General features: G+C 41.9%; 1 protein-coding gene across 5 annotated transcripts in view; it reads right to left on the bottom strand.

Annotated features, from left to right (window-relative positions):
* The window catches only part of FRMD3 (FERM domain containing 3), a 152,727-nt gene extending 129,085 nt beyond the window's left edge, over positions 1-23,642 (bottom strand). For 2 of the 5 annotated variants that reach the window (XM_041120969.1, XM_041120970.1), the window contains exons 1-2: positions 22,555-22,646; positions 13,516-13,542 (exon numbers count right to left, since the gene is read on the bottom strand). Coding sequence is in view for 3 of the 5 variants with exons in the window: in XM_030004863.1 (XP_029860723.1) it covers positions 23,076-23,405 (330 nt within the window). In the remaining 2 variants the exon portion in view is untranslated. Of the gene's footprint in view, positions 1-13,515; positions 13,543-22,554; positions 22,798-23,075 lie in introns of those variants that run through there. The other 3 variants (XM_030004863.1, XM_041120968.1, XM_030004864.1) reach the window with 3 other exon arrangements.
* Between the last annotated feature and the right edge of the window lie 727 nt (positions 23,643-24,369).

Below are 24,369 nucleotides of genomic sequence, written 5' to 3'. Positions count from 1 at the left end.
TCATTGCTGTAAGGAGTTTTCAACCTAATGCTGTCTCTTTCCTGCAAAATGCTTTCAAACATCACTTTGTTGTGATAAAAAGGAAATAATACAAAGTTAGGACTGACACATTTGTGACCCTTCTGCAAAGAAAAATTACCTACACTGAAAAAATCTATTTCAGTAAATGTGAATACTTAAGACCTTTATATTTGTCTTCTCCTAAGCACAATGATTTTAAGAAACAACAAAGAGCCTTGTAAATTCCCTTTAAATTGATAATTCACTTTGTTTTACAGACCAGCGGCGGGACTGCCCAGGAACAGAAAGCAATACAGCGGCACAGTCAGTACACAAGCCCAGCAGTTCGCAGCCCTGACTTACTCCATGCTGCGCAATCAGTGACAAGCAGAAGTTTGCATTTAGAGGCAGAATTCAGCTCACAAGATAAACTGCAAAGGTGGAAACTCTTAGAAAAATGCCTCGTCAGGCACACTTTACAGTAGCAGGGAAGGATCTTCAGCTCCAAACTAGTCAGGATTTTTTCTTGCTTATTTTTGCCAGTAAAACCTGGAACCAAACTAGCACTGCAACCATTGTGGGCATTGAAAACCACTGCACAAGTATGCTGGATTTACAATAGCAACCAGGAAACTACTGACATGCAAAATAAATAATTCCATTTTAATATTTGCACTTTTTCTCTTTAAATTAATTGTCTTTAGTTGATAATCCTTGAAAATGTTATCCAACATAACTATGCCATTGTATTCAGTACACATACATAATTATTTAAGCAATTAAGTATCGCCAAGCATGAGTTTAGTCCATTTCTGTCCTTTTCTAATGGGATGGGCACTAGAATTCAACTGAAAAGTAAATAAAATAAATGTCTACTATTTAAAACTAAACTATGGATTGGAAGGGAATCCGGCAAGTGATTTAAGTGTTTTAGATGTAAGAACAATTTACCAAAAAAAGGAAAGCAATATGTACAGTTGGAGATACGGACTGTATACAGTACTACTTTCATGTATGTTTCTGAACTTGTATCATTTTGTTATCAATTCATTCACAATGCTAAAGAGGAAAAAAGCCTTCTTTCTTCAGTTCTCATCAGTTTCTGAAGCTTGTACAAGTCACTGAGTTGAACAATCTGTATGATTGTTCAAGGAAAAGCTATTGCTGTAAATAATGGATAAAGAAATACTATTACAAAGAAGTCAACTTTTATAAGGTTTGTCATTTTGGAAAGTTTTTTTTATTTGGTACCATTAAACATGTCAAATTTTAGATTCCACTAGGTATTACATTATCTAATACTTAACATATTGTGCAGAAAAAATGAAGCAGAACATGGATTAGTGGCTTCTTACGACAATAGGATGGTTTGTAACTTTTCCTTTTTCCTTGATTGCAACCCAAAAATCATGGATAGACCTAACAATACCGCCACAGCAAACTCCAGCTCATTTTCTCTTTGCATCAGGCATAAAATCAGCTTTATTATAGTACATAAAGCAAACAACCTCAGCATTCTGAGTGCTTGCAAAACACTGTCTTCATGAGAACTACACAGCCTCATACAAATTATTTATTTGGTCTGACAAAACCTCAGAATTGTTACATAAAATTAACTTTCAAAGCTGATTGTGATGTTCATGTGATTTTGGTAGTGTATCCTCAGTCTCTTGGAAAAACAGTACTGAAGGTAATAGCTCTAACATGTTCTTGCCCAAAATCCAAGACTGTCAGTACGCCTATACCAGCAGAGCTGGATACAATATTCCAAACCCCTCCTCTTCTCTATTAACTTCAACAGAGCAAGCTGGGAAACTGCTTACAGTATATTTAAAAAACAAGATGCAGTCATGCCTGCAAGAAAATTACCCTGGTCAATGTAAGCATAACAAAATTATAAGAAAGCACATGTATTTCAGAGCAACTGCTTTTATGTACTGTGCATGTGCAGCTCCAGATTGCAAGATTGATTCAGGAAATAAAGGTGACTCATGTATAACACATGTACCTTCCACATATCCTCAGCTGTATTGATTCCACTGACCACATCGGGACGACTCAATTGGTTCCACTCACCTTAACACACATTGGAGGCATTTTGAAAAAGTGCTAACCATTTCTCCAAAATAAAATTTCTGTATACAAACTTCTGTCTTTGTTTCCCAACCTGAGTTTTTGAAGTGCTTTACACCTGAAAACTGAGCCATTTCCTGCATGACGTTTTGCATTAAAGATCTGTTTCTAACTGATGTCACTAACTGGTTAAACAAATAGAAGTTGTACACACCTTAATATAAATTTTTAAAAATTGTGTAAGCTTTATGTATTATTCATGGCACAGTTTTGCCTAAAGCTGATGTAAATTATAACCCTATTCCCACAGTAAGATAAATGAGCTGTAAAGCAGTACACATAACTTCTAACTTCCCTCCAAATCCATTCTGCCAGGAGTTGAACAAGCATGGATCCATCCAGTCAGTTACATGCTAACATAACTGGCACTAATGCCTTTTAAAGTACCCCAAATTCTGTCCCTTCATATTCAAAGGCATTAGTTCAATGCATTTTTTGCAGTTAACAAACATGTAATCTCTCATATAACCTAGTTATAATTGATGAAAAAAACATTTTAAGTACTCTAAAATTTAGATGTAATGGAAGGTATATGTATTTGCATTTCCCACTCGTACATGTCTGGCATCAGCAGTAGAGATAACACTATGTACACTTGCATTGACTTCTGATTATCCAATAAAGTTAAGGGGAAATCTGTGCAAATAAGAAAAGCACTTTCATAATTCAGGTGTGCCATATTAAACCTTATGCTTAATATCTCTGAGTAGTTCGTGAATAATGGAATAAGCATGCAACTGGTTTTCCTTCACATTTTTGGTCAGGAATTGAGAACAGTCACAGTCTTTTGGCATTCTTCACCACACAATCCTTAATCACATTAAACAATCCTTTAAAAGCCAACTGTGAAAAATGTTCATTAAAAAGTATTTAAGTTCTTTAACTTATTAATTTTCTAACAGACATTCCCTACATTGCAGTCTTTCAGCACTAACATTTAAGCTGGTTGCCTCATGCCAAAAGCCTGTCTAATTTTAACTATTCTAGTTCAGTAAACTAATCTAGTCTAATTCAACTTAATCTAGTCAAATACCTGATACTAATCAACAGAAACATTTACATTATTTTTTCTAAATGGATTTTCACTTTCCCTAGTGCCTCAACTTTCTTCTCCAAAGCAGCAAACTACACCGGAAGACAATAAGCAGCTCACCAGCACTTTTCCCTACTGCAATGTTACCTTTTACCCCCTGCAATGTTAAAACCTCTGAGTTTTTCACATTAAAAATTTCATGTTAGAGATGCCAGCTGTTTTTTATTGTTAAGGAGTGTGATATTCTTTGAAGCATTAAAAGCTGCTTATTGTATTGAAAATCATACCACTCAAGGTCAGAGTGCACATAATCTGTTGAATAAAAGTACAGCAATTCTGTAGAAGTTGAAGAGGTCAGCAGAGTTGAGACTCACTTTCAAGTCTGTAGATAACATTATGGACAATCCCAAAACAGGGCAAGTCTAAATCTAGATGGTGTCATCCAGAAGACTGTGACCCTGCCAGCACACAACTGGGTACTAGCACGTCATTCAGGATTCTCCATGCCAAATTCAAAACAAAGAAGTATTAAAATATCATTTATTAATTGAAAATGGGGTTCTACTGCTAGGTGTCCAGACATTTATTAACTTCTTGGAAGCACACCTAGTACATAGTGCAACCAGCTTTGCAGCCCATGGCCTGTCGAAGAAGACTTTTAAAAAGCTCTTACTTGCTCAGTTAATTTTGAAGTATGACAAAGCTGCTCTTCTCCTAACACACACCTATTTTGCCTCCAAAAATCATACTCTTATCACAAATAATCATTACTCCTCCTAACCCCTAAGTAGACAAGGCTATAATAAAACAAGACATTATTTCATTACCATCATTTTGTGATTTTGTTTTATGATTATCCCAATATCATATCCTCTGGCCTGCCAAATGCCATTTTGCTCCACTGGTATCTTTCCAAATAATGATGCAAAGATGTTTTCCCTGGTCTACTGCTTCAGCATATCCCTTTGTGCATCCCTCCAGCGATTGTGTCATTTCCACCGGCTACTCTTCATCTATCTGTTCTCAGTTGTAATTCACCCCTGCCTATCAGGACCCTATCCCGTCATGCCTCCTTGTCTCCCTCCAGCTGACTGAGAGGATACCAACCACCTACCCTTCTCAGCTCCCACAGCCCACTTCTTAAACTTCCAAAACAAGCAACTGCACATTTCCTTCCAAGTCAGCCGTTCTGTCAGGACAGAGGGACCACAAAATACACTCCATTATAACCTTCTAAACCCCTTTTTTCTTGGCAAAGATGACAGTGTGCAGAGACCACTACATCATGCTGCCCGCTGTTGTTTCTTTGTCTGCCTGTGCCCACCTAGGCAACAGTCTTATTTTAAGAATGTGGGCACAGAATATAACTCAGCTGCATTTGAAGATTTAATAGATTATTGCCTGCCTTGGTGAACACTGTCCAACCGCAACATATTAAAATGTATTGGCAAAAAAAGGTTCAGGCTGCTATGCTTTCACTCCTGGTTGCAATGAACCAAGAGCACATGCAGATTCAAATATGACTTCTCATCTACATGGCAGCAAGCTGTTTTGTTTATATAACATACTATTCCACTGGGTATCCGTGTCCTCAGACATGACTAGCAAGTGTATCTTACTTTGAGTTTGCATAGCAAGATGGGGTCCTTATTCATACCTCAGGCTCTGAGTTGTTACTGTGATAACACAGTAAACACTGCTATCACCACCCATGGAAATGCACACCACATGTTCCATTCGCTGTGTCAAGCTGCCATTTGCATGTTGGCTCTAAGCTCCTTGCATTCATTAGATATACTAAGACAAATGAAGCATCTGAGTTTTGGTTGTTTGGTGTGTTTTTTTTAAATTCTGGAAATGAAATAGCAGACATTCTTAATGAAAGTCACCCAAACTTGTAAGACACACATTTATCATTTAAAAATGGCAAATCCTGCAAAAATAAAATGGTAATATGGTAGAGAAAAATAAATTACTAGCATGGAGGAAAATTATCAGTCCATTTTGCAAGAAAGCAGAAAAGCGTACACTGAAAATCTGTGACAACACTAGCACTGAAGACCAATGGGCTCCAAAAGAAACGTGATTCTGCCTTTGCAAAATTATAAGCCTCTGAAAGGCATATGGTGTAATTTTTGGAAATTCTGAATGCTTCCTGTGCTGTGCTCTCTATTTGTACTCCTGAATGGTTATCTTGTAAACAATATAGAAAAACATAATGCTTCAGAAGACCTGGAGTACCTGAGGTTTGGCAGTAACACTGCTGTGCACAGGGTCATAGCTCTGCTTGGGAGAATCACAAGACATGGGAAAGCTTAATGCTTAACATCCCTCTGGGACACAATGTCCAAGCCACCCAGAAGAAGACATTTGTCAATTAATCCGGTCCAGCTCTGGAGTAGGAACAATGTAGAGACAGCCTGGATGGCTACTTCTCTCCAGAGCACTTTGCAGGGACACAGTGACCCTGCAAACCTGGGAAGTGTTACAGCTACGCTGTGATCAATGCAAGCTCCATCTTCTCTCTCTGCAAAGCAGGAGAGGCCCAGGAGACAGACAATAAATATGAATGAGAATTCGTTTTTCCACACTACACATAGCAAAGCACATTCTCATTCATGAGCTCCGCAGCAGAGAAGTTCCAGTTCAGTGCGAGACACTCCATCCCACACAGTCACCTGAGGAACTAAATGCTTCTTAGGAATCTCAGGGATGATATTCCCACATGAATGCATCTACATGTACAAAGGCAAGAGCATTAGAGTTTCTATCCCAGATCTGGGAATTTTGTAGTCATTCTTGCAGAACTCATAAAGTGCTGCAAATTCAACGGTTTCCATTACAGCTTCTCTCCCAACAGCAGCTTTTAAAAATCCAGATATACACCTCCCTGTGTGCCCCATAGGAACACTATAAATAGATATCTGGGGATGAGTGGTCCCACTGTGACCACAAAAAGTTGTGGAAAGCATCTCTTATTTCCTTGAGGCACTGGACAGCATCAGCCAGCCCATTTCCCAGGAGCAGCCCTGACTATGACCGTGGGTCATTGCAGCCCCTATTCAGGCATTTTCAAACCCATATTGTAAACCAGTAAACCTGAACTCCACTACTGCTCAGTCCAGCTAAACATCCGTATTACCCCTGTTTAATTTTTCACCAACTACTACTGTGCTCTGACTGCCAAACACTTCACCAAAACTCCAAACCACACAGACCAAGATGGATGGAAAGTAACAGGCAATTTGTACCTCTAGGCGCTCTCATATTCTCTTGGGGATGAAGGCAGTTGCTCAACATACAACTTTACCATTATATCTTGCAACATTTTATTAATTGCCTCACTGTCAGGGAACTGTTCCAGAATATGCTTAATAAAATTTCTGACACTAGCTAACCCATGGGATGTGCCCAGTGCACAAAAATCAGAGTTTTAAATATTTTTCATTCACTTAACAGAAAGCATGTTACATGCCAAATTTGTAGTCATAGTTCACATCCTTATATGCAATCTTCACCATTTGTGGTCTCCCTACATAAAGAACAAAATTAGACTACCAGCATACGCTCTGTTACATTTGGGCCATTAATATTACAGCAGATCTGGCACCAGTTAAAGTGAATCTGCATAGATGAAGGAGCAATCATTAAGGCTTTATAGACTCGCTTTCCTCCGGAGTGTCAAAAATCCTCCCCACATGCCCTCAAGTGCTGGAGTTCAGTTTTGATCTCTGATTTAGCTGAAAGATGTGTAAAAGCAGGCACAGCATTATCCATTGACAAAGTGCCTGAGACGTCCCTGTGCGTTGTTTATTCCAGTGAGTGCATAAAATATCTTGCGGTCATGAAATGTGTCAGAATGATGTTTACTTTGAACAGAAATATACAATTATCTTGTTCATAAAGCAGAAACCTCTCAACAAGAAAACTCAGCTCATGATATTTCTGCAAAGAAATACTGCTACAGGAATCCCAGTGCTTTGGGAGGACAGTACTTTCCCTTTTATTTCCCTCCTTTTTTAAGCATACATTTGGCTGTTCTATTTCAGGAATGCATGGGAAAGGCTATATAGTTCAAAATGAGAAAAACAATATTCTGTAGAAGCAGATCCAATTTTAATTACAAAGCAATACAAAATCTGTATGGACACAATCAGAAAACAGAATTTGCTAAACTGGCTTCCCCCTGGATTCATAACCTTTCTTCATGATTCAGCCTGCAGAATAAAACACTCAGAATGCTCCTCCAGCAAACATTTTGGTTTCTACGTAAGCAGTGAATCCTCCGGAGACAGAGGAGGCAGTGAGAGGTTAGGAAATGCAATTCCTTCTGTATCTCTCAGAGAAGTGCCAAACATTATGTAGGGCACAAACCAGCTCTGCAGGTTCACCATGAACATAGCTCTTGTCTTCTCTGAACACTGTCAAATCAGCGAATTAGGAATTTCAAAAAGGATTTACATGTCACCATGCCTACCTGCTTGTTCTTTAAAAAAAAATGGAAATTAGGAGAGGGGGAAAAAAACACTTTGATGCAGTGAACAGAAAAAAGAAGTTCCTTCCTCAACAGATTACCTGTGTGGCCAAGACTGAAAGCAAAGAGGTTTGCTTCATAGAGAAAAAGGGTAATACAAATAATACTAGAAATACTGAGACACAGCAAGTAAGAAAACCACAGAGGTCAGTTTGGGGCAGGAGAGGAGCAAGGACATCACAGGCATAACTAGCAACCTTCCTGGACATCAAGAAGAATGTATTACCTCTAGGGCCATACCTGCCAACACCTGGTAGAGTTTTCATCTTTCTTGGAGTACCACTGAAGCACATCTTGGCTAAGGAGAAGGAAGGCACTAAAATTGCTATTAGAAATCAGTGCTCTCAAAATGACCAAAAGCTCCACCTGTGGATGGCGAGGAGAAGAAAGGAAGGGAAGGCATCTAAATCCACATCTGCGTCTTCCCTTTTATTTCCTAATCAATAAAAGATACAGCTAGCCAGAGCACTTAAAAGCAAGTTAATGGAAATGCGTCAAATGCAACAAAAGTTCTTCCATCCTCAGAATAATGGCCATATATGGAAAAACTGAAAAGGAAATACAACTTTTTCACAGTTTTTGGACTACAATGATAGCCCTGATCACAAAGCAAAAACAGCATAAATATTCACAGAGTAAAAAAGAACTGTAAAAAGACAGATGGTAGAACTGTGAATAAAAAAATATTCAGTTTGTGTCTATTTTTTCAGGACGTGAGATACCCACTGATCTGTTTATCACCTCATGACAGAAAACTATGTATCATTTCCTGTAAACAAGACAGGATGTCTAAATAAATTCTAGCACAAAAAAAAAAAAAAAAAAAAGATGCAAATATTCATACAGAATATTCATACAGAAGAGTATGTTAGCGGTACTAAGAACTTTAACAGGAAATTCACCTAGGGAGGAAGGGAGGTTTAGTTTTCAAAAACTATTTGTTTCCTCATGCTATATGAAAGCCACCAGAAGACACAGAAACATTTCCATTATTCCTGAACCACCCCAGTATCATTCAGGATTTCACATAACAGTTCAAATGTAAAGAATGGGCAAAAATCTGTACTATAAAGACTGAAACTGCTGGAACTCAATTTCAAAATACGTAAATTCCATTAAGGCTCTGGGAAAGACAGAAAAAAATGTAATATGAGTAAGAGGAGTCAGCCTAGTAGAGCATGAAAATAAAGATATTTCTGATTTTAAAATCAATGAAAAGAAATTAAATTGGTAAGAATGAATTAGTTAATGAGCAAGAAGGTGAAGAAAGTGAAGTTTCTAAGGTACAACGTGATTGTTATAAAACCAGATCATTATAAACTGCAGTTAGCAAAACAAAGACATAGGAACAATTAGGATACTGTAGAAGCCTTACAACTATACAGACCATTACAGGTAAGTTACAGGATGTACACAAACTAACACATACACATTACTCTGTGCAAAGTATGTTACCAAGAACAACAAAATTATAACAAGTGAGTCACGACAATTCACTGAGCCAGTAAACTACAAAAGATGACCCCCCCCAAAAAAAGGGGGGGGTGGGGGGGTGGGGGGACAGGGTGGGGAACCAAACACCAAAATATAGCATGAAACTTCAAAAACCAGTACTTCTGGTAATCACTGTCCAAAGACTACAGATCATCACCAAAATGATGATTGAAAAAACCACTTTGGGAATAAACCAAAAGTCAATGAGACAAAAGTAAGCAATGATTAGTTGAAGCTATAACAACTCTTTGAATGTTCTCTGTGAAATAATTACAGGAATCAGCAAACCAGGGAATGATGTCTATCAACAGATATAAGTTTCTGTTGTGTATCCAACACAGTGTATTGCCCCACTTCCAAAAAAAAAAAAAAAAAAAAAAAGTAGAAATCATAACTTACAAGTACCATGAATACAAGCACTGCAAAAAGGACTGAAAACTGTCTGGAGGACTGAAGAAAAGGTTAATGAAAAAGAGATGCCCCTGGTGAGTTAGATGATGGCCTCAGCAGGGTATTGCAGGAATCTGGGTTTAAGCATAGTATTGATATCTTCATCCACGATGGAGAGGGCAGTAAGCTAAGAGTTGCTGAAAGGCAACTGCAGAACAGAAAGGGTCTGCAGAGCAGAATTACAATTCATATTTCCCCTCCTGCCCCAATCCAACCGAACTCCCTTTGGTTCTTGATACATTCACAAGCTGTGTGAGCCCTTAACAGAGCAGGGAGATGGCAAACCAAACTGCAACAGAGCTCACCTCTTGACACCTTAAAGCACATGTGAAGTAAAAAATAAGGAAGGAAACAGATTAGAATAGTAAAACTTACCTTATCAGTTGGGATCAAAGATTTATGAACTACATGTTCTTTCACTGGAAAGAGTTTCTAAATAACAGAATAAAACAAAAACAGATGCAAACACTGGAAGGGTATAGTCAATACTGCCACCTTCTCTGCAGTGCACCATATAACCTCTGAAATCTCCACACAACTGGAGTCTTGCTCTCTTCCCCACACATACCAGCACCCAACTCCTGGAATTCCTTCTTCTACAGTAGTATTTTACCCCCTTTTACTTAAGTTAAAACTCAGGCCAACTACATGAATTATTTTGTGCGGTCTCATCATCACAACATGAATTAAGCATTCTCTTACTGTGTTTTCCCTGGAATTACACCATAAACTCTTCAGGGCAAGATATAAACCAGCCTCTGATTCTCAAGAAGCTACAGGATGAAAATTGCTACTTATTTGGTGCATGTAATCCATGCACAAAAAATAACCAGCATTGTCTCGAACACGTCCTGAAACTGTGTAGATTATTGTTTGCCTTTCGCTTAGATGTGCCGCTCTCTTGGCTTTTTCATGCCCACGAGCCAGCAGCATCATTTGGTTTGGGGACTGAAGATTCCTGCTCAAGTCTTCTCTGTTCTGGTGGCTGTAAAGTACTAACTGCCAGACCGTATGAGAAAACTAATCTGAAAATCCTGGCAATGTGAGTGGATTCTCCAGTCAAAACAGAAAAGCCTGCCTGGATCTGCACCTAGCAACTGGCAGGGGCACTGCGAGCTGCTGGAGAGATTTCGTGTGAACGGCTGAGTCTGCACGCTGAATCACTCACGGCACCGTCTGTAAAAGCCTCTGCTGTTTCCTTCCTTGCCCCAGGATGGAGCTAAAAAAAATTTACACAGAGCAGGAGCAAGCAGGGTCCATGCATTTGGTGCATTCCACCTGTTGGCACACTGAATGCCTCCAGATAAATCCTTGAAGTCAGCTAAATTCAAGCTGGCACTGCACAGCTTCAAGAGTTCAACTCGCACCCCGGGTAACTGTCCCGTCTAACAGGAGAGCAACCGTCACTCTCTGATGGCAAAGTATTTATCTTTGTTACCCAATTTTAAAGTAACAGAGTGAAAGTGAAGGATCAGCTGTCTTTGAAAGCCCTACAGAAAGAGGTTTAGAATTACCTTCTGTAGCATCTCTGTGGCATGCATAGCACTCCATAGAGCATCTCATCTGCATTTTGCAATTACTGTTCAAAGAAATAACCATGTCTCATTTCTCACTCCACTATAGGGCTTGGAGTTTGTGTCTGTAAAAATAAAAACAAAAACACACCACCAATTGGTGTCCTGATCCTGCAGTCTATGCTAACAGCATTCAAAAAAAAAAAAAAAAAAAAAAAAAAAATCAAGAATCTGTCATCCCAGAAGAGATTACAGGTTCAAATCCAAGATTACACCCATAGATCCTAAACACAGCTATTTTGTAAGCACCTACTAAAACCAGTGCTACTCCTAGTTTAACTACCACCAACTGTTTAAGATGCTTTACACAATACTTAAGATATCTTCCACTTAGAAGGACAGTGTTATGAACACAGTTACCATTTCACACGTTTCAGTATCAGAACTATATAATGTATCTTTAGTCATTCAGAAAATCATTTTTTCTTCTTTTCTTTTTCTTTTTGAAAACTGAGATTGCATCTATACTAAAACTACTAAAACACTCCAAGCATTTGGGGGCGTTGAAAGCCACCACCCACGCTAGCAAACTATTAAGGCATTGCCTGACAAAAATCTGGTCTGTGCCAATTAGCATTCTTGCAGACCAGTTCCCAGGCATCGCCTGGCAGATAGAAGGGTCCAGGAACCATTCCCAAAAGACAGTTCACACACAGTCATTCTGTCTTGGAGACAAAAACGTTTGACTAGCCTCCGTGTGTGGAAACAATACAAGTACACCATTACAGTCTGAACTTTATGCATCAATTTCCACAGGTTTTCACCATTAACTTGAAATTGTTTGTGACTGCTTTTTGGTCTCTTTATATTTAATAAATTATTAAGTCCTGTAGTAAATTCTCCTGTTTGGGTATGGGGGATGAGGGGATTGTTTGTTTGCTTGCATTTTGCAATCCCATTTCTTTTTTGCTTTTGTTGCAGTTACATGAAAGACCAAAAAAAATGGGCGTACAGACTGTATGGAAAAGGTTTTATGCAGTGTTGTCAGAAATACCCAAAGTTATCTTTGCAACACATACCCTTTTATAGTAAGTTTACACATTACAACATCAGGACAAAAAATGGCCAAGTGCAAATCTTGATTTTTGGACTTTTTTTAAAGCACAATTATCTTCCAAAGAGAGTTGCTATTGGGAAAATATCATTGTGAGATAGTATGTTTGCAAGGAGCAAAGCATGTCTTCAATCCAGGTTGTTGACTCCTTCCTGGGGTTTAAGTAAACAACGGAAAAATTACAAGTGTTTTTAATGAAGATGTTGACTCATTTTACATTTTTCCAAAGGAAGCCTTTAAAGAGCAATCATTTTACAGCCACTTGATACTTATGCTTCTTACTGCATCTATCTTGAATGGCCAGATTTCCAATTATTGCGGGAGTTATTTCTGTTTGCAAACCCTTCTGCTGAAAAAGAACTCGTGGTATATAGCCCATACCTTCTCACTTCTGGCTGTGAGCAACCTTGAGAAATTTTATACACGTACTTAACCTTATACAGATTGATATGACACATTTTATCTCAAGTTTCCAGCATTACTCTCAGTCAGGGGAAACTTTCCCTCTAAATGTAACAGTTACTAGAGCATCAACGTTCAGTCTTCATCCCTGGGTCCTCCTTAATCGAGTTTCTCAGAAACTCCCACAAACTGCAACCATGAATAGGATGATTACTATTCACACTTGGCCTACTACAGCCATCATTAACTGTGAGCTGGAGAACAGCATCTATCTTGACAGCACACTGAAATGGCAAGAGCTGATTATCAACACACCTCCATCAAAACCAGCGTGTTAAACCCTAAAGAGAGGAAAAGAGAACACTTCTATGAACTGAATGCCTGTAGCTGGAAAGGATAAAATAAACTGACAGTGGAGGAGTCATGGAAGAAAAGAGTGTTTGGGGTTTTTTCTTTGGTTGTTTTGGGGGTTTTTTCTTTTTAGTTTTATTCCAGAAAGAAAAAAGATTTAGTATTAATTTAATTACTGCTGGATTATTAGAATTGTGTTTTCACTATCAGACAAGGAATTAAAACAGAGTGAGAACAAGATAATCTGACAGAAAGATAAAGATGATTTATAAGGTCTAGAAAGGGTCTCCAAGAAAGCAAGGCTAGGGAGAAAAATGAGGCTGTATTTAAGCAAACAAAGAATAAAGGAACAGACAAGAAGCCTCAGCTGAAGGAAGAACTATGAGGAGATATTTTCCATATGCAGCAGGGAAAGACACAGCAGAAGTCATCTGGTGACAGCTTGACTTTAACAGGAAAAGCAGAGAAAGATTATCTGGATATTACGAACCTTGCCAACAGGTTGATACTATCCACACTGGGGAGTAGAGGGGGAGTGCAAAAAGAGAGACAAAATAAGAAGATTAAAGAGAGCCATTTTCAATCTGTGTGATTTAATAAGCCAAAATATCCAGAAGGACAGATACCTGTGCTACAGAAAACAAGCATTTTGTCACAGAAAAATGTCTCCAGTCCTCCCAACCCACCTTCCTTTTTTGAAGGAGAAGAGAAAAATAAGCTGCCATTTCTCCTATTCTTTAACCTAAGTGTTTAAACCTTGAGTTTTTAATATACCATCTGTTCCAGGGGACCAGCAACAACCATACAGGCAAAATCCAGACTCCCTCTTTCACCTTGCCATAGAAAAGGCACTAATCTCTTCTTTTGTTAAAGGTAATTTCAGGAGCATTGATACACATTATTAAATCATTCCTGACCTATACAGAAAATTCAACCTAGGCAAATAAAACAAAAAAGTGAAAATACAGTCCTTCCTCATCAATAATTCATTTTGGCTTTAATCTTAGGTCGGTTAATTCTGCCAAATGATCGCTTCTCAGCTGCCTCCTATATTAGATCTGTATCAGTACACTGAAAATGCCTAGACAGACGAGAGCATCTCAAGGCGTGAGAAGACTAAGCCTCATCAGGTGCCAAAAGCCCTTTCAAGACTAAAGAGTGTGTTAAGTTTCTGCAAGCAGAAAGCACCTTGTATCTCACAGGACCCACTTTCCACCTCACGGGATCAAACCGATGATTTGCAGCTTGGAGATCTAAGCTATGCTGCATTGTATTATTGATTTTCCAGTTGCCTTTTATTATTACTACAGCTCCACCCCTACTGTTCAGCCAGTGTCCAAACATGCATGACAACAAAGAATGTAAAAATTTTTATTCAAAGCTGTAAGAAAAATGAACGGTGGGTAAAAGTGAAAAAATTATACTTACATTTTAAATCAGTAACTGTTCTTTTAGCTTGTCCTTGTTAACTAGCTAACTTCGTCTAAAGATACCCAGATTTTTCATATTTTTTTCTCCACACTGCAGCACCAGGCCTCACCAATATATTAAAATACTTATCATCTAGACTGTTTGTATTTACTGAAACACATGTTCACCTTCAACCCTGGATCAGGCAAGTCCATAAGCACACATCTAAGTTCCCTTGCCTTTGTTTACTAGTAATCAAAACATGAATTATAATGCCAACTGCAATACACAGTAAATACACAGTGAAAATGAAAGGCAAGATCATTGTCTTTAGGATAGAGAATTTTCAGATTTTGTTCATTAATCAGACAACACTGAGGGTGGAAAAAAAACCTAATTCAACATCATTAATAAGCTTTATCCAACACAAAAGCAGTTCAGCTGCAGTTTAGTATATATTGGATAAAATCCTGCATAAGCCAACTTTGTAAGTATTTTCATTTAAGAATAACAAGAAAGAACAAGAAAGTTTGTGAATTGGTAGCAGCATATAAGTATTACACATAGATATGTGCCTTTCCCCTACCAGAGGTACAGAAACCAATGTTAAGCAAATACTGAGCTTCACAAACACTTACCAAAATCCATCAAGGCAATTAATTTCTTAATTTGTAATAAGAACTCCCAACACCCTAGTAACTTTCTAGTAGCAGTTTCTACTCCTTGTTTCTTTTTGAGGCTTGGAAAGAGCTAAGAGCACATCTGTAACTGCTATTAAAAAGAAAACGTGTTACTGCAAATTTAATCAAACACACGAAATGACAACAGAGGTAGCTTTAACCCACAGGCTTAGCTTAATTAGAGAGGCTTCTCATGTGCAACTCTCACCAAGAGTACCTGTTGTAACTGTACAATTAGAGGCTCAAGCATGAAGTTAGGAATAAAAGCCCTAGTATGTAGTTTCTAAAATGTGTCAACAGAACATGGCACAGAAACCATCCTAACTTGCATCGCCTTCCTTATCTCGTCTTACTATTTTGAACCATCATAGCATCATCCCAGCAGCTCAAGGCACTTGCTGGTTACGGTTCTGACATCGCTTACAGGATAAATATAAATTCACTAAATCTCCTGCCTGCTGTCTACATAATCCCTTAACCTTTCCCTTTCCGCAGCTATGGTTCTCTGCCTTCTCCTCATCTCCAGCCTCTCTGCTCTTTTCATTCTCATGCTGCCTTCCCTTTCCCACTTATTTTTCCAAATCATTGGCATTCAGCATATCTTTACAGTGAGATTCATGGTCAGTATTCCTTTTACCTCACAGCCTGCTTCAGCATGTTGTTCTGTTTTTTACACTTTACTGAGGGATGGGAATTTTAAAGACAGTCCTTTGGTTAGCAGATTTCTATTAAATGTAGCATCTGCCTACAAGACACAGACCAAGCAGAAAATATTATGCAAGAAGGCAAGTTTGCAGTCATAAACGTGCTACAAAAAGAATTAGACAGGACAGTGTATGTCACATTTAAAAGGAAAAGAAGAAGTCAAGCTAGTAAATTATTAGCCAAACTAAAGGCAGCAGTATTGTCCTGCTTTTGGCTGGGGTAGAGTTAATTTTCTCCAGAGTAGCTGCTATGGGGCAACGTTTTGGATTTGTGCTGAAACAGTGTTGATAACACAGGGATGATTTAGTTACTGCTGAGCAGTGCTTACACAGAGTCAAGGCCTTTTCTGCTTCTCACCCCACCCCACCAGTGAGTAGGCTGGGGTGCCACGAGAAGTTGGGAGGGGACACAGCTGGGACAGCTGACCCCAGCTGACCAAAGGGATATTCCAGAACATATGACGTCATGCTCAGCATATACAGCTGGGGGAAGAAGAAGGAAGGGGGGACATTCGAAGTGATGGCGTTTGTCCAAGTAACCATCACACGTGATGGAGCCGTGCTTTCCTGGAGATGGCTGAACACCTGCCTGCCGATGGGAAGCGGTGAATGAATTCCTTGTTTTGCTTTGCTTGTGTGCACGGCTTTTGCTTTACCTATTAAACTGTCTTTATTTCAACCCATGAGTTTTCTCACTTCTGCTCTTCTGATTCTCTCCCCCATCCCACTGGTAGGGGCGGAGGAAGTGAGCGAGGGGCTGCGTGGTGCTTAGTTGCCGGCTGGGGTTAAACCATGACAGTCCTTTTCAGTGCCCAATGTGGTTTAACCCCAGCCGGCAACCAAGCACCATGCAGCCCCTCACTCACTCCCCTCCCCCCTCACCAGTGGGACTGGGGAGAGAATCAGACGAGCAGAAGTGAGAAAACTCATGTGTTGAGATAAAGACAGTTCAACAGGACAGAAAAGGAACAAAATAATAACAATGGTAATAATAATAATAATGATAATGATAATAATAATAAAAGAATTAGAATATACAAAACAAGTGATGTACAATGCAATCGCTCACCACTTGCCGACCAATGCCCAGTCAGTCCCTGAGCAGCAGTCCCCAGACAGCTTTCCCCCCAGTTTGTATACTGGGCATGACATCATATGGTATGGAATATTCCTTTGGCCAGTTTGTGTCAGTTGCCCTGGCTGTGTCCTCTCCCAACTTCTTGTGCCCCTCCAGCCTTCTTCCTGGCTGGGCATGAGAAGCTGAAAAATCCCTGACTTAGCCTAAACACTACTGAGCAACAGCTGAAAACATCAGAGCATCATCAACATTATTCTCACACTAAATCCAAAAACACAGCACTATACTGGCTACCAGGAAGAAAATTAACGCTGTCCCAGCCAAAACCAGGACAAGTATTCAAACTGCACAGAAATTGCTCCTGAATTAAGATTAAAAAGGCACAAGGCCATCTTACGCTATTGGACCATCAGTGGCAGAAAGAAATGAGCCTTCTCAGATTTTGTCACCCCCATTTTTACCTATGCAAAAAAAATGTAAAACGTCTAAGAACACACCACGAGTAAACCAAAGCTTTGCTCTTCTTGTTTTCTTCCTGATTTCTAAACCAGTTTTTAAAAATTATGCCTTCTCCTTGCTCAGAAGCTGGACACACACAGAAATTCAAGTTTGTTCTTATAAACAACAAACAAATAATCATTTAAATACATTTAAAAAAAAAAAAAAAAGGTAGTGTAGCCAGGTGATATTTTGGGGGCTATCTATACAGATTTTTGTTTGGGAAAGCTCATACAAAGCAAAACCTGTGTCATTATCAAAGCCCCATTACTACACAATTTTACCTATGGGCTGAGACACAAGAAGATGCAGTCATACAGTATTTCTACAAATAAACACACAAACAGCAAAGTTCACTACCACTCTCAGAAAATAATAAGCTCCAGCTGAGAGAAAAGTCTCATTCATGCCAATCTTATCTCCAGTTTTGCACAGCTGGACCTGAACAGCTCAAGGAGTAAAGTAAAACTTTTATTAATTTAAAACTTAAGTAACACATTAAATGTAGCATTTTTCCAGAGTGAACTTATAATTTTGTATTAACCTCACGTAGAGAAATAAATTTAGAGTTATAATGGTTACTAATACACATTTACTCGTATTTTTTAAAAAATTAAAGGAACGGTAGCAGTAGTCACTTCAGTTAAGCAAGGTATACTGAAGCCCATGCCTTATTTAAAGCATGCCAGTGGCACCACTGAACCCAAGGTGTACTTACATATTTAATAAGTCTACCATAACAGGACCTTGACAGTTAACTTTACTGACAACTGAAATAAACAGAATAAGCCAGGCAAAAAAAAAAAAAAAAAATCCTTATAATTTAAGATGTTTAGGCTATTGTTACTAAAAGGTTAATTAGATGCGTGAAGTTATTGCATGAAGCCTGCAAAAATGCAAGTTAAGTGCTCGTTGTGTCAATGACTCAGAAAATAAGTATCTCATTAGTACCTCCAGAAAGGAGGTCTTCCTGCTGCTCCAGACACATTTCCAATAGTTTTGAAGACCTACTTCCCCTACTGCCCTCTTTCAAGCCTTGGTTCTGTGCTTTATCAGGCAGGCTGCACAAGCAGGTCACCTGTCTCTCTTGCACATGGAAACAGACAGTGGCCACTGGCCCTTCAGGCTGTTTTTCATAACCTCTCCATTTTAGCTGTGCCACTACAACTTCACCCTACTGCTGCTGTAAGACTGCCTGACATACGGGTCCCGGAGAGGCTTCACAAACAAACAAAAAACACGGGAAAATAAATGTCTTCACAAGAATCAGTTAAGCATCCCTCAGGCCCCACACCTTTCCTGTGTCTGTCACCACTTCGGCTAATTCGCAGTCATGAAGTCTCTCAGATGAGGAGGACGACACACTGAATCCCGACCTTTGAGCTGCAAACCTAGCCTTGAGCAACTTGGTGACCTACATGGCAGCTGCACAGCTCGATAACTAGTTGGCTGGAGTCTGCAAATGCATGATTCATCTCTGATTCTCCCCACACTACCCCATATGCTGTGCCTAGACTGTTTGCTATAAAATGTAATTTCCAAAAGCAGGCTTTATTAGCCTGTTGGCTTGCTGAAACACTGCTTTACTTTAATAGTAAAAAGAAAAATTTATTTTATTTTCCTACCTAAACACTATGAAATTTACACAGGGAGAAAAAAAAAAAAACACATATATATGCAGCACCTAAATACATCTGCTCTTGCTTACTTTTCCTAACACTACCTCCCAATGTTTTAGCTGAGTAACACACAATTCTGGTTGCACATTTTGTAGGGCCAAAGATCTACAGTGCATCCACAAAGGTTTTAATTAGCAGACATCTCTGCACTGAGTTGATACTGGGGCCTTCTGATACTAGCCCACGTCCACAAGCCAACTGCTGGAAAGATATACTTGAAAAAGTAGGGTTTGGCAAAACTTAGTGTGCTAAAATGCAGCAAATCATCAGCTACATACATCACCATCCACACTAGCTGCATATCTTCCCTCCTTTCCCCCTGAAAATGCACAGCTAGAATTTCAGTCATCACCCTTCCTTACTGCATGCCGTGTCCTTAAGAGACTCTGTTGGCATTTCTCGGTGTTGTAGAATTAGGCTTTCTTATCCTCTTAATGACCAAAACACAGCTGTCCAACATGTTCCAGCTGGCACAACCCTGGCATCTCTGCTGTTAACCCAGCAGCACTTCATCTGGGCTATTCTGTCGCGCTGAATATGCATCAATAAGCATATATACAACTAACTCGCAACTTTTGGTTTTTCCGTTCAAAAATAAGATTGCAGCATTGTGGAAGCTCCTAGCAAGTTTTGTCCACATTAGGAAGTTCATATACACATCTGATCAAGAGGCTAAAGACAAAAAGTTGAGTGGTTTGGGATTTGTTAGTCTAGTGTCTTAACAGCTACACAAATACAAGACAAATTATAGAGCTAAATTATATCTCCTCTGTATATAGAGTGGCAGGTAAGGGATAGCTATCTATAGATAGGATTAGGCAGTTCAAAGTGTATGGCACGGGAAAGAGTGAAAGGTAAGTCAGAACTATGAAAAGTCATCATTAATTGCATGTTTCTGCTGAAGTGACCAAGAGCAAAGTAGTTCCTCATACCACAATCTGCATTTACATGTTTAGAATTTCAGTACCTAAAAATCCTAGGGAAAAAAAAAAACAGGAGCCATTCCCACTTTTTAAATATTTTTGGTCAGTGTGCAGACTCAGGAAGGCAAGCTCTAGATGAGTTTATAATAGAATTCAATTTTCAGGATTACCCTTAGAACTGTAATAGTTAAAAAATTTTCAACTGTGGTGTAAAACACTTTCCCCCTGCATATATTACATGTGGAATGAGCCACAAGGATGCAATATGATTCAACTGGTTCTGAGCTCATTACCTCACCTTGCACAATGTAACACCTAAAGTAATGACTGATTTTTTCTACCCTGTGGGCATCAAAGGGCATACTCGGTATGTGTAAATCTGTTGAGCACTGTAAATCTACAGAGCTGTAATGATACCATCTCAGATTCTGACTTTAAATTCATCATTGTTTAAAGAGACTAATTTTTAAAGATGCCAATAAGTTATGCAAAGCTTGCATTAAGCTCCAAGACTCTGAAGGCCATTCTGCTTCTTACCCATTAAAGCTATGATCTCATAACCACGCTATTCATTAACAAGAGCACTACAATGATACAGGTACAAGATGTTTCAGTGATTTCCTGTTACTTCCAGGCTACATGCTGTGTGAGTGCAACTAGTACACAGGGACAAACAGGGAGAGGAGTGGCTGGAGAGCAGCCCTGCAGAAAGGGATCTGGGGCTGCTGGTGGACAGCAGGCTCGATGTGAGTCAGCAGTGTGCCCTGGCAGCCAGGAGGGCAAACCGCATCCTGGGGTGCATCAAACACAGCATGACCAGCCGGTCAAAGGAGGTGATTATCCCGCTGTATTTAGCGATGGTGCGGCCTCACCTGGAGTACTGTGTGCAGCTCTGGGCCCCACAATTTAAGAGGGATGTTAATGTCCTTGAATGCATCCAGAGGAGGGCAACAAAGCCAGTGAAAGGGCTGGAAGGCATGTTCTGTGAGGAGCGGCTGAGGACCCTGGGTTTGTCTAGTTTGGAGAGAAGGTGGCTGAGGGGCGACCTCGTTGCTCTCTGCAGCTTCCTGAGGAGGGGAAGTCGAGAGGGAGCTGCTGAGCTCTTCTCCCTGGTACCCAGCGACAGCATCCATGGGAATGGCTCAAAGCTGCACCAGGGGAGGTTTAGACTGGACATTAGGAAGCATTTCTTTACCAAGAGGGTGGTCAAACACTGGAACAGGCTCCCTAGAGAGGTGGTTGACACCCCATGCTTGTCAGTGCCTTAAAAAGAGGCATTTGGACAATGCCCTTAATAACATGCTTTAACTTTTGGTCAGCCCTGAAGTGGCCAGGCAGTCAGACTAGATGACCGTTGTAGATCTCTTCCAACTGGAACTATTCTAATCTATTCTAGTATTAAATGGCTCCATTGGAACTAGTAAAAAAAAAAAAAAAAAGAATTTGGTCCAAGCAAAAATGTAGCTTGCAACTCACGGCACTTGATTTTTTCAGCCATAGCTGGTCTTTGTACAAGACCACGAACTTGATTCAAAGCTGTGGATATTTCATACTACCAGAGAGACAGAAACGCTGACTGTGAGTGACAAACAACTTCCTAAAAGACCACTCACACCTTTGGATCTGGATGCCAAGTTAATCTCAGCGATTCCACGAATGCCATAGAAATTTCAAACAGAGTAACTTGGTTTCTAACGCTTGCGGTTTAAGAATCTGTGAGACTTCCATAACACGTTAGAGTTTGGGTCTTGTTAGGACACCTAAAATAGCCCTGCTCTCACACACTACAAGCACTGCCGCTCCACCAGAAATTCACAGACTCCTTACTCTTCGCCTCCTTATTACCTGAAGGAATAAAAAGGGACTAAGCGTTTGGGAAGAGGGACCACAGCAAAGTTGCTTTCTTTCCAACTGCACAACTACTGTCACTGAAAACCCCTCTGCAAGTTATCTTTTGCCTTAAACGAAGAGGAAGGGGGAGCAGCACTTCACGTTGCACTCTGCCCGCTCTCTCGGTAACGGCGTTTCCCGACACCCGCTCCCAAGGCAGGGCTTCCCCGGCACTGGAAAGCAGGTCCCCCCCGCACACCACCTCCGCAGCAAGAAGCGCCCGCCGGGGCGCTCCGCCACCGCGCCGCGGGACGGGGAAGGCGCCGCCGGGGTCCCCCCTCCTCGCCCGGGCCGCCGCAGCCCAGCGGGCTCCTCCTGCCCGCGGGAATGCCGTGCCGGGGGGTGCCGGAGCACGGCCGTCCCGGCGGCTCCGGCAGCGGCCGGGCGGGCTCCGTGCCGTGCCGTGCCGCGCGATGCCGTGGCGCAGCGCCGGGAGGCGGCGGAGAAGCCGCGGCTGCCCGCGCCGCAGGTGCGCGGAGCCCCGCGCCGGGGAACGGGGCGTGCGGGGAGCTGCCGCCGCGGCCGCGCCGTAGCCGCCGCCCGGGCCCTGCGGCCGGCTCCGCGCCGGGGAGCCGCCGCCCGAGTCCCGGCCCGGCTCTGCGCCCCCGGGCCGGGGTGCCGCTGCCCGCCGAGCCGCCGCCGCCGCCGCCCTTCTCCCCGCCGGCACCTGGATGTGGCAGGAGATCTCGGAGTCGTCCAGCAGCCGCACGGTGCATTTCATCTCCGGGCTCAGCGACCTGATGCTGGAGCTCCGGAACCGGATCATCCCGGCAGCCCGCCCGCCGCCGCCGCCGCCGCCCCGCAGGCAGCCGCAGGGGGCCAGCCTGCAGCGGCGCCCGGCCGACCGCAGCACGGCACGGCACGGCGCGGCACGGTACGGCACGGCACGGTACGGCACGGCGCGGTACGGTGCGGTGCGGTGCGGTACAGTACGGTACGGTACGGCACGGTACGGTACGGCACGGCACGGTACGGTACGGCGCGGTACGGCGGCGGCGCCGCCCCTCAGCCCCGCGGCGCTCCGCCGCCGCCGCCCGCCATCCGCCCGCCCGCCGCGGCTGGGGCCGCCGCTGCGTCAGGCTGCGCTCCGCTCGCCGGCCTCAGCATCCTCCTGCGCCCGCCCCCGGCACGGCCCGGCACGGCCCGGCCCGGCACGACACGGTCCGGGGAGCACCTCTCCGCCCTCACCCGCTCCTCCGCCCCACTGAGTCCCGCGGGGCTCCTCTGCGAGGCGCCGCTCCGTCGGGCTGGGGGAAAAAAAGGCAGCCCCGAGAGGGAAAGGGTCGGCGCGTTTGTTCGCCTCCCCCGCCAAGGGCATGCTTCGCCTGGTTTTGAGTGGACCTGAGCGACTGGTGCTCGCGTGGGAGTGCCCGGTGCCCCGCAAAAGGGGAGACATCCCCTCGGCTGTCGGCGGGGAGCGAAGTCCCCACGCTGCCTGCCTGCCCAGAGCGTGGGTCTCCGGGGTATCCCAACACCGCCCGACCCGGGAGAAGGACCCTGTGAAATACATATACACATACATGTGTTTTGTTATATGTGTAACAAAATCTGCCAAAGAAGATGGGAGAGCTGTCAGGAAACAGAAGAAAACATAATGCAACTTTATGTGAGAATGCAAGTCTTGGAAACTTGCTTCCTCGGGGAAAAAGAATGGTCCCTTAGGGAGGAGCAGTCTCATCCCCTCTGTTGTGCAAGTGGGAAAGACAATACAGCATCCAGTGGCTTCGCTAGTATCTTCTCCACCCCGAAAGGGTATATACGTTTGTGCAACACCTTGCAGGAAGCAAGCACTAAAGTTGACCAGCCTTGAAATAGGCATCAGCACTGTGTTGAAAAATGAGCTCTTCCTGTAATGACGGCCGCACACAAGGTATACTTCAGTCATTTTGCCTAGTTGTCCGCGATCACCTGTAAACTTCCATATTTTGAAAACAGTTCTGTGTGAATGTAACATACTTTTGAAAACCCAGTGGAAAAGCCTAAGCGCCGCTACTCTTGTAAACTCTTCCTTAGGCTTTCTGCTGGACTCCTAACAGCAGGAAATACAGACAACCACAAACAAATGAGAAGTATATAATGCTCACTACTGTCAGCTAATAAATATGCAAAGCCCTTTAATGCGGAACATGAAAGAAAAACTGTAAGTATATGCTTCTCTTAAATGATAAATGCTTCCAATTGCATAGTGAATAGTGAAGCAAACCAGTGAGTACTTAAAACAGATTATTCACCTCAATAGCCACAGTCAGCCCACAAAGTATGAAAGAAGCTTCTTATCAGTTGAGACACCAGTTGTGGACACCCACTCCTTAATAATAAAAGAACACTTTTTGTCCTACAGTCCTGCAGCATGGGAACTCAGTAGAGGCAGGATTTCAGCCCATGTGTGGATTGACTCTCAGGCTACACAGATTTTCCTGCTGACAATACAGAAGGAATCTCTTCTTTCTAAGCCAGATATTTTACCTTTCCCTTCAGTCTC

This window comes from Aquila chrysaetos, chromosome Z (genome assembly GCF_900496995.4).
Source record: "Aquila chrysaetos chrysaetos chromosome Z, bAquChr1.4, whole genome shotgun sequence".
NCBI lineage: Eukaryota > Metazoa > Chordata > Aves > Accipitriformes > Accipitridae > Aquila > Aquila chrysaetos.
Note: the sequence above shows the minus strand (reverse complement) of the source record. Positions and strands in the feature narration are given on the sequence as shown.